General features: G+C 57.9%; 1 protein-coding gene and 1 long non-coding RNA gene across 3 annotated transcripts; one reads left to right on the top strand and one right to left on the bottom strand.

Moving 5' to 3' along the window:
• The first annotated feature begins 521 nt into the window (after positions 1-521).
• Positions 522-4,797, top strand: LOC110255899 (uncharacterized). Of its 2 annotated transcripts, none has more exons than XR_014821118.1 (4): positions 522-634; positions 2,641-2,822; positions 3,031-3,222; positions 4,442-4,797. It is a non-coding gene; the product is annotated as an uncharacterized LOC110255899 (long non-coding RNA). The 2 variants fall into 2 exon arrangements; XR_014821119.1 differs by having other exon boundaries at positions 3,018-3,222.
• Positions 4,798-5,550: 753 nt separating this feature from the next.
• Positions 5,551-7,248, bottom strand: PPY (pancreatic polypeptide). Its single transcript, NM_001444824.1, is given in 4 exon segments — positions 5,551-5,817; positions 5,958-6,026; positions 6,237-6,424; positions 7,185-7,248. Coding segments are annotated over 3 exon segments (282 nt in total). The 5' UTR covers positions 7,185-7,248; the 3' UTR covers positions 5,551-5,792.
• Between the last annotated feature and the right edge of the window lie 2,893 nt (positions 7,249-10,141).

Genomic DNA, 10,141 nt, shown 5'->3' with positions numbered 1-10,141 from the left:
GGGCAGCCAAGACCCACCAGCCTTCAGAAGGCTCTGCAGGGCAGCCATCGGGGGCTCCAAACGGGCTGCGCAGGCGGAGAACATCTCTAGGACGAGCAGTCAGGCCTGCAGTTCTAAAATCCCAACTTCCCCCACCCACCCCTATGCCAGAGGCCTAGAGGCCAGGAGTAGGGGCACCGAGGTCCCACAGCAGCCCTTCGGGGAAAGCAGGGACCCTAGATCCAGCTGGATGGGTAGGAGCACCTCATCTCTCAACACAGCTTCCCTCCCAACCCCGCAAATAGCCTCCGGGCAAAGCACAGCCCCCACTCTCAACCCCAGACACAGCTCCTCCGTAGGATCTGTAGGTTTGGAGCAAAAAGTTGCCCTGCTCCCCCACCTCTGCCACCCACACCTCTGGGCCTCTGGCAGGGACTGTGCCCTGGTCAGGACAGCTGGCAGCCCGTGTGCTTCCACCCCCACCTTCTCCCTGTTCCCAACTCCCAGGTTATGACTCAGGGGCAGGAGAAGGAGGCCAAGTTGGGGGTGGAGCCTTAGAAGGAACGGGGGCACGGATCCCGAGGAATATAAAGGGCCTGGGAGGTCCTGGCCAGAGACCCTTCCGCGGGCTACTCTGCACCTGCCCAGCACCATGGTAATGTCCGGTGGGCCCAGCTGTGTTCTCCGGGAGCTTGGGATAGAGGCTGGTACCAAGGGCCCCTCCTTACGCCATGAGGGCATGAAGGAGTGAGGCCTGAGCAGCCTCCTCTTCCAGTCCGATGGCCACGACAGCCGCCAGGGTTTCCAGTCCATGCTTTGGGGATGAAGGGAGTTCCTGGTCAAGAGAGGGCTGAGGAGTTCCTGTCGTGGTGCAGTGGTTAACGAATCCAACTAGGAACCATGAGGTTACGGGTTCGGTCCCTGCCCTTGCTCAGTGGGTTAAGGATCTGGCGTTGCCGTGAGCTGTGGTGTAGGTTGCAGACACGGCTCAGATCCCGTGTTGCTGTGGCTCTGGTGTAGGCTCGGCCCCTAGCCTGGGAATCTCCATATGCCGCAGGAGCGGCCCAAGAAATAGCAAAAAGACAAAAAAAAAAAAAAAGAGAGAGAGAGAGGGCTGAGGTTGGAAGTTCCTGCTGTGGCTCAGCAGTAATGAACCCAACTCGTATCCTTAAGGATGCAGGTTCCATCCCTGGCCTCGCTCAGTGGATTAAAGGATCCAGCATTGCCGTGTGCTGTGGTGTAGGTCGCAGACACGCCTTGGATCCCTGGTTGCTGTGGCTGTAGGCCGGCAGCTGCAGCTCCAATTCGACACTTAGCCTGCAAACTTCTAAATGCTGTAAGGGCAGCCCTTAAAAAGGAGGGGACTGGAGTTCCCATTGTGGCATAGCAGAAACAAGTCCAACTGGTAATCATGAGGTTGTGGGTTCAATCCCTGACCTCTCTCAGCAGGTTAAGCATCTATCATTGCTGTGAGCTCTGGTGTAGGTCGCAGACGCAGCTGCATTGCCTTGGCGGTGGTGTAGGGCGGCAGCTACAGCTCCGATTCAACCCCTAGCCTGGGAACCTCCATGTGTCTTGGGTGCACCCTAAAAAAAAATAGTGGGGGCGCTGAGGGTCTCAGAGGCCCCAGTGGTCTGTAGCATGTGTTCGGACATCATAGTATGTGAATCTCTGTGCCTGTGTGTTGCCGGCCCAAAATTCTCTGTGCAGGGTTGTGTGTGTGTGTTGGGGGGAAATAATTTGGGGGCCAGCAGTCCTATGTGCAACTTGTCCAGTCTTTCATTTAACATGTACTACTGAGCATCTACTAAGTGTCAGGCACTGTTTTAGGTGCTTGTGGTATATCAGTGAAAAAAATAGGTAAGAAGTCAGCTGTCACAGTGCTTACACTGGTGGAGGGTGGGGATGAAGACAGTTTAAAAAAAAAAAAAGCATAGGTACCATCCTAACAGCAGGTTCAGGATCTGGTGTTTCCGCCGCAGCAGTTTGGGTCGCTCCTATGGCCTGGGTCCAATCTCTGGCCCAGGGAACTTCCACATGCCAGGGGGCCGGCCAAATCAAAAAAGCATAGAATATAATAAGTTAGAAGGGTCCCGGTTGGGGGGAGAGGGGTAGTACCACCAAATGGATGGGTTGCAATTTTAAATAGGGGCATCCAAGTCGGGTCCATTTAGAAGGCGCAGGTGGAGCGATGCCTGAAGGAGGCGAGGAAGAAGGCAGGCCATGGGGCTGTCTGGCGGAAGGCTCCCAGGCCGAGAGAACTGGCAGGTCTGGTATTTTTGAGGACTGGCAAGGAGGCGGGAGAAGCAAGAACGCGGTGAGGTAGTAGTCGCGGAAGAAGTCAGTGAGACCAGGGAGCTGACCAATGGCTCTATGCCGCCCTCGCGTGCCCGTCTCAGGACGTGCCTCTCAGTCCAGCCGCAGGCCCCGTCACCCGGTGCTTCGTGCGCATCCGTGTGCACGTCCAAGTGTGCACTGTTGGGCCTGGGCACCTGGAAGTCCCTTATGACGCCCGTATACCTGCGTATATCCCAGAGTCCGAAGGTTTCTGAGTCTGAGCGCCCGCGTGCCCCAGCGCGCCCACCCAGCCGCGCGTAAAGGTCTGGGCATCAGGTGACCGCCCTCCCTCCCGCGCGCCTCTGTCTGCCCCGCCCCCTCCAGGCCTCAACTCTGCGCTGCGCGTGCGCAGTGGCCCTGGTGGCCCTGGTGGTGCTGCTGCAGCAACCCGACGCGGTGGTGGGGCAGGAGCTGCAAGTGCAGCAGCCCCTCTGGCCAAGGGCGGCCAGTTGGCTGCCCAGCTTCAGCCATTTAAATAAGTACTTTGAGAAGCTCTTCGGTAGCAGGTAGGCGGGCGGAGAGGGAGGGAAGAAGGGAGGGAAAGGAGAGCAAACGACCACCTGCTCCCCTCCCCCTCCCCACCCCACCCCACCCCACCTCTCCCCTCCCCTCCCCACCCCACCCCTCCCCTCCCCACCCGACTCCCCGCGCATCACAGCCAAGAACTGGGCCCGCAGAGCGGCCCCATGACCTCTGCAAAGACGTGTTCCCTAGCATGAAGTCTAAGAAATCTAAGGACGCGAAAAAGCCCGATACACCACCAGCGAATGCTACGAAACCCCTTCAAGCAAACGCCGTGAAACCTCTGTCAGAGAATGCCATGAAACTACCCCAACAGAACAGCACGAATCCTGCACCCCGGAACAGCATGAAACCCTGACCACCAGCCTCCTCCCAGGGCCCCAGGTAGGAGAGCCTGGGCTCAGCTGGCACCACTCAGGAGCCTCGGAACTGGGGTCAGGTCGGAACTGGGAGCAAGTTGGGCAGGAGGGGAAGGAAGCCCTGGAGGGTAAGGGAACTCCAGGGTCCTGGGGGCTTCTTCTCCAGGCTGGGCTTTGACTTCTGGAAGCCCAGCGCAAGAATCCCCCAGAATATAAACCGACCCCCTTTATGTTCTGAGAAGGGCCCTAACTCCTGCCTACTCCACCCCCAGTGAGACCAATAAAGAGAATCACTGTTGCTTCCTTGGCGTCTGTGGGCCCTGGGCAGGAGGGACCTGTCATTCCTGATGGGAGGGGGGACCCTGGAGCTGTAACTCCGATTTGACCCCTAGCCTGGAACTTCATATGCCGAGGGTACAGCCCTTCAAAAAAAGAATCAGCCTGAGCCATGCATTGTTTAGTGGCAGAACCTTCTCCAGCCTTTGCTTTTTGGGGCGGAGTTCCACTTTCAGGTTGTTTGCACACACCAGGCACAGCCAAGACTTGAGGGGAACCATGATTGTGCTGCGGGTGCCGAGGTGTCCGTGTGAGATGCTGAGCCCAGGAAAGCGGACCCCTGGTCCACCAAACCCACAAGCCCCATCTCTTTAGGCGGAACATGTGGGGCAGATAGGAGAAGCCATTCCGGGAATCAGAAAGGTCCTGATTCTCTGACGTCTCCCCCGCCCCCCCAGCAGTGATGATCTCTTGTCCACGGGTGCTCCCGGCCCCCAGGAAGAGGAGAGAGACAAGGTCGCTCCCTCCTAGTCACACACAGACACACACCCCCATCCCCGTTTACTCAGGATGCCTGAGATGGGCAAGGCTGGTCAAGGCCCCTGGGCCCCACTGGGACCCCCTCCTCAGCGCAGGCCTCCCCGGGCTGGATCCAGGGCCTCACTTCCCAGAGCTGGAGGGTGCCGTTCACAGACCGGACTCCTGGACGTGGCCTCTCAGTTCATCTGGCCTCCTCCCGGGAAGGCCCACTTCCCCCTCAGCCTCCCCTCCTGCGACCGCTTGAATAGTTCCTATGCCCTCTCAGGGCAAGCTCTTTCCAGTTTTCTGGTTATTTCAGGCGCTTCCTTAGAGTCAAGGACAGCCTGCCTTCCCGAGGCCCCTCCTGGAGCCCCATGGAGTTGACCATGACCCTCTTCCATAGATGGAGCTGCAGGTTTTTTGGTTTGTTTGTTTGTTTGTTTTTTTAGGGCCGCACTCATGGCAACGCCAGATCTGTGACCTAAGCCGCAGCTTGCGGCGACTCCAGATCCTTAACCCATGGAGCGAAGCCAGGGGTCCAACCCGCATCTTCATGGATACTAGTCGGGTTCCTTACTGCCGAGCCACAAGGGGAACTCCTGCATATTTCTGAGGAGCAGTTATCCCTCTGTTCATCTTTCTGGCATGCTTCATGGGAACAGCTTCTCGGCTGCAAGTCTGCCCCTCAGAAGCTCCCGTTTTCCTCGGTCAAGACCTGAACGTTTCACATGCGTTATTATCTCATGTCCTGTTCACGACAACCCTGTCATTCTTCCCATTTTACAGATAAAGAACCTAAGGCTCAGAGAGGTTAAGTTTTTGCCTAAAAGCCCACAGACAGAACATGGCCGATCCCAGGTTCAAACCCAGCTTCATCTGACTCTAAAGCCAATGCCCTATCCACGTATTAGATTGCCCTCTGCTGCCAGACCTCGGACAAGCTGCCGTACCTCTCTTGAGCCTCAGTTTCCTCCTCTGGAAAGTGAGGATAACCGTATCTCCCCCTCGCAGGGTTGTCGAGAGAGTTAAAAGCCCCTGGCACACAGGAGGCTCCTTTTGCCAACAGCCTCTCATGACACCACCTCCAGCCCCCTCCCCATCACTGGTCACCCGCCACTGGCCGTGCTTCGGCTGGGCACCGTGCCCCATGAAGAGCCGAGCTCCAGGTGAACGCACAGAGTGACACACCTCTGATGCCCAGAGGAGAGCAGCTCTGATGCCACCAAGGCAGCCAGTGACTGTCTTAACCGCAGTCATTCCTCTGGGCTGGGCTGTCACCCTCTGCCCCCATCCCAAGGATATATGTGAATTAGCACTACTTCACCTACCGCTTAGGCGATAGGAACGCCTTGGTGGGGCGGGGGTGGGTAGGTTGGGGAGGGCTGCCATCAGGCCAGTGATCAGGAGGGTCTCAAGGGGCTGGAACAGGATGAATCAAGCTTCACGGACTTTGGGGGTAGTCCTCGGCCCCCCACTCTGGGGCCACAACCTGCCCCTCTATGACGTAGAGAGGAGGAGCTGAGTGGCTCGTCTAAGGATGCTGCACACGTTCTGGATCATGAGTAGCCCCTCCTCTCCCTCCCCCTCCTCCCTGCCCTCCCCCTTTTCTTCCTGTGCATCTGGCCTGCTCCTGCCCCCGACCAGGGGTCCCCAGAATCACACAGAGAGAGGGAGGCTGTGGTCTTGACTTGCTTTATTTAGCCTGTTTGGGAGCAGGGAGCAAGCTTGGCCAGAGCCAAGGGTGTGGACGGGAAAGCTGGGCCTGCATGGCCCTTGGAGTCAAAGAAGCAGGAGGTGGCATTACGCACCCATTGGGCTGAGCTCCCTGTGAGGAGAGGGCAGAACACGGCAGTGTGAGTGGGTAGTCCTCATGGCCTCGGGAGAGCTCAGGCCGGCCCTGGGCCCCGGTTCCCACCCCTGGTCCCGCCCAGGCATCTGGGCTCGGGGGCAAGGAATCAAACCTACCTTGGGGCAGCTGCATGTAAGGAGCCGCACTTCAAGTCCAGTAGGTCTTCTTCGTCCCTTTTCCCGTACCTGGGAGGGGAGAGGCAGCTGGGGCCAGCGCCGTGCCCGAGGGGCCAGCTCACCTGCCTCCTGCCTCCTACCCTGAGTACCATCCCGCCCGGGGCCTGAGGCCAGATCCGTAGAGGTGCGCTGCTTTCCCAAGAGCATGGAAGGGGCTAGGCTGGGGTGGCGGCCCTGGGTCCCTGGGGGCTGGGATCGCGCACCCTCTCTCACACATACCTGGGCCTGGTCAGCATGTTGATGTATCTGCGGAGCTCAGCCGCGTACTGGGCCATCTGCTCTGGCGTGGCGTCATCCCCGGGGTACACTGGCTCCAGTGGGGCCCCCCGGGCACCCAGGGGTGGCTGCAGCAACAGTGCCACACACGTGGACAGGAGCAGCAGGAAGAGGCAGCGGCGTGCGGCCATCTGAGGAGCAAGGAGCAGGGAGATAGAAGCAGCACGGAGCTTACCTGCCCAGCTCCTTGGCCTGTCACCCATGTCTCCGAGCCCGGGGACAGAGGGGCAGAGCAAAGGGCTACCCGACTGGACCGCCCCACCTCCAAGATCCTGCCCTGGAGAATGTGACAGCCCCTCTCAGGAGCTTTGCAGCAACTGGAGCTCCTCCAGAGCCTGGATAAAGGAGGAGGTGGGGACATGGGGCGGGAGACCCAGGCCTCATAACTTGCTGGGCCTGATGGTTCTGGAGGGGTAGGTTCGGGGTGGGAATTGGAGAAGAGGGGCTGCTGGGAAGTGGGGGTACAGAGCATGAACTTGGCAGAAATCCACGGCCCATGGGTCTGGCACACTCCCCTCCCCCAGCGCCCCCTGCCAGGGACAAACAGGCAGATGCGGGTCCAGGAGAAGACACTACAGCCCTGTCACCCTGAACGGGAGGTGCAGTCACACACACGGACCCCAGTCACTCCCAGGGTCGCAGTCACTCACCCATCTGTCCACAGCCACCAGCCCCTGTCCGCCCCCACCCCACTCATTTGCAGTCTTCTAGTCAGCAGACTGCTCTTCCGGGGTGACAGATTTGTCCAGATGTAAAGCTGGACCCCAAGCGGAGCCTCAGGCCTCCCGAGGCCCCCAGCCCTGCCAAGCATCGACTCCTTCCCCGCATCCCAGCCCCAGCCCCTTGGAACCACAGGGCCCCCAGAGCTCGGGGCAGGCTGAGCCCACTTACCCTGAGTTCTGAGCAAGGGGGCGTTGGACCAAGCAGGGAGCTGCCTCAGGCCGGATGGTTCCCCCTGCCCTTGACCATGCCCCTTTTATAGTCCTCAGCCCACCAGAGTCCCCGCCTCCTGGCAGCCTCCCTCACTCTCCATCCCGCCCCCCTCCTCCCGCCATCTCCCTGGTGCCGGACCAACGCCAGCGCTAGCACCAGGGACCGGAGGGGGACAGGGCAGTGTTGTGGGTGCCACACCAGCAGCATGAGGGGTAAAAGTGGACCACAATCCCTCTCCTGTCAGCTCCCGTCTGCCTTTGGGCGCCAGGCTTCGTTCAAGCAGGACGGGGTTCGGGGACTTCAGGGTAACTCAAAGGTTCTGATCACAGGCGGCAGAACAGCCCCTTCGCCTCCCAAGGATTAATCCTTATCATCAGATTCCCTTAGGGCAGAAGATTGAGGCTGTGACACTGCGACTCCAGGGATGAGGGATGGAGACTCAGGATTTGCTTTCCATTTTGTGATGAGAACAAGACGGACATGAGGGGAGTGTCCGTAGTGGCTCAGTGGTTAGTGAATCCGACTAGGAACCATGAGGTTGCGGGTTCGATCCCTGGCCTTGCTCAGTGGGTTAAGGATCCGGCGTTGCCATGAGCTGTGGTGTAGGTCGCAGACGCGGCTCGGATCCTGCGTTGCTATGGCTCTGGCGTAGGCCGGCAACTACAGCTCCGATTCCACCCCTAGCCTGGGAACCTCCATATTCCACGGGAGTGGCCCTAGAAAAGGCAAAAAAGACCAAAAAAAAAAAAAAAAAAAAAAGACGGACCCGAGGGAGATGCATCAGGTAATCAGGGACTGTGGAAAGGAGCAGGGCCCCGGGTGGGGAGGAACCTGCTCCCTTGCTGGTGCGTAAGATGGACAATGAGAACTAATGTGCCTGGTTTAAGGGGGGTGGGGAGGGGATGCCAGTATCTGTAGCCGTCACCCAGCCCCTCTGCTCCAGGGGAGTGATAAAAATCAGCATCCTTTGTACAGCCTTGAATTTTCCAGAGTGTTCCCAGTTCAGTCACGGCAGCAAACCCCCACAACAACCCATTTTACAGAATCCAAAACTAAGGCTCAGAGATAGTAAGTAACTAAACGCAGGCCATGTAATGAGTCAGCAGGAGAGCCAGGGTTTGAAAGAAAGTCCTAACTCCCAAAAAATCTGGATTCTTGTTTTCCAAGTAGGGCTGTCAAAGTATTGTTATAATTTCCCACATCTTGGCTGAGAGCTGTGGGCCTCAGCAGATGAAGACACTTGCCCAAGGTCACACAGGTGCTTAGGACTCAAGTTCTGGCTGAGACTGTCAACCCCGCCAATGCCAGCGCCCCCCTCCCACCCCCCAGGAGCCTCCCCTGCTCAACATCCCTTTCCCAGCCCCCAGCCCCCTCAGCTCAGGCCTAGGAGCGTGTATGAATGACTCAGGGAAGCCTGAGTTGGGAGCAAAAGGCTTCTCACTTCTGAGGTTCTGCTGTCCCAGATCAGGACACTGAAAGCGTGTTGAGGAGTTCCCGTTGTGGCTCAGTGGTTAACGAATCCGACTAGGAACCATGGGGGTGCGAGTTCGATCCCTAGCCTCCCTCAGTGGGTTAAGGTGGTGTGGCTGTGGTGTAGGCCGGTGGCTACAGCTCTGATTAGAACCTCCATATGCCGCAGGTGCAGCCTTAAAAAGACAAAAAAAAAAAAAAAAAAAAAAAGAGTGTGATGAGCAAGGAGTTGGTGGGGGAGGTGAGGACTGGAGGTGATGCTTCAGGAATCTGAGCTTTGATTTTCCTCAAAATGATGATAACAAGAGCCTCAGAAAACCAGTGTTCTGCCTTGTTCCTCTCAATTCTGATTTCTGGCAACAGGAAGAACGATAGTGCTTCACCCAAGAACAACTTACATTCTGCAAACAGAATCGGGAGGGCGTTCTGTCCTCGCAAGGCCGGACCTTTCTCTGGGCCTCGGGTTCCCACTTCCTACATCAAGGAGGGTGAATTAGTGCCTGGTCTCCCGCGGGCTTCAGGCGGGCGGAGGCTGCATCATACCACCAGGGGGCGCCAGGCTCCACCCCTAGTTCAACGGGTCTGGGCTCCCATAGGACTGGAGCAGTGGGGGACCAGTTCTGGCCACTACCTGGGTCAAGTCCCAGCTGGTGCAGACAGATGCTAGATCTGGAGATTGACTCAAGTTCTGGGGCTGTTTATAGTTTTGTCCCCTCAAGGAGATAAATAGCTTTGTCAGTGCCTAAAATATGACGGTTACACTATAATGTCAGCAGAACCTACAGCTTTTATTTTTCTTCTTTGCAAACCAGAGATTCCTCTTCTGGGTCTTCTCGGGGATGTTGTGACAACCAAGAAGGAGCAGGTAGTGGATACACTTTCTAAACTGTATGGCCATATCCAGACTGGGCGATGCTTCTCACTCACCTTCCTGTGTTCCCAGGGCTTGCCGTGCAGCCCTGCTGGGTACCAGAAGACACCTAGGACTCACCTGCAGACAGACTAAGTGGACGTGAAAGTGGTCCCCTCCCCCTGCCCAATCCCATGCCCTCTGGGATGGGTACGATGGCCATGGGCAGTGTTGGGGATGGACTGAAGGCCGTGATGAGACTAGGAAGGGAACACCCCAGAAACATTTGGGATCACAGGTGAAGGTGAGTGGACAGTAGCAAGGGGCACGGGGGTCCCCACATATGGACTGCCACCCCCCCAACCCACCTCCCCACCTCCAACCCCGGCCACAAGAGCTCCTCCAAAGCAGCCTGGGCCAACTCTTAGGCCGATGTCTTATGCCCACACGGGGTGGCAGCAGCAGAGGTGGGGAAAGCGAATCTGTAGCCACCTCCAGGTACTAGGAACCTGGGGACGCCCTATTCCCTGGAGAAACCCCTGGGCTGAGAATTCTTACGCGCGCGCGCGCGCACACACACACACACACACACACA

Source organism: Sus scrofa, chromosome 12, assembly GCF_054392235.1.
Source record: "Sus scrofa isolate SSC_HxYL_T2T_F1_AM1 chromosome 12, Sscrofa_HxYL_maternal_Yorkshire_Landrace_v2.0, whole genome shotgun sequence".
NCBI lineage: Eukaryota > Metazoa > Chordata > Mammalia > Artiodactyla > Suidae > Sus > Sus scrofa.
Note: the sequence above shows the minus strand (reverse complement) of the source record. Positions and strands in the feature narration are given on the sequence as shown.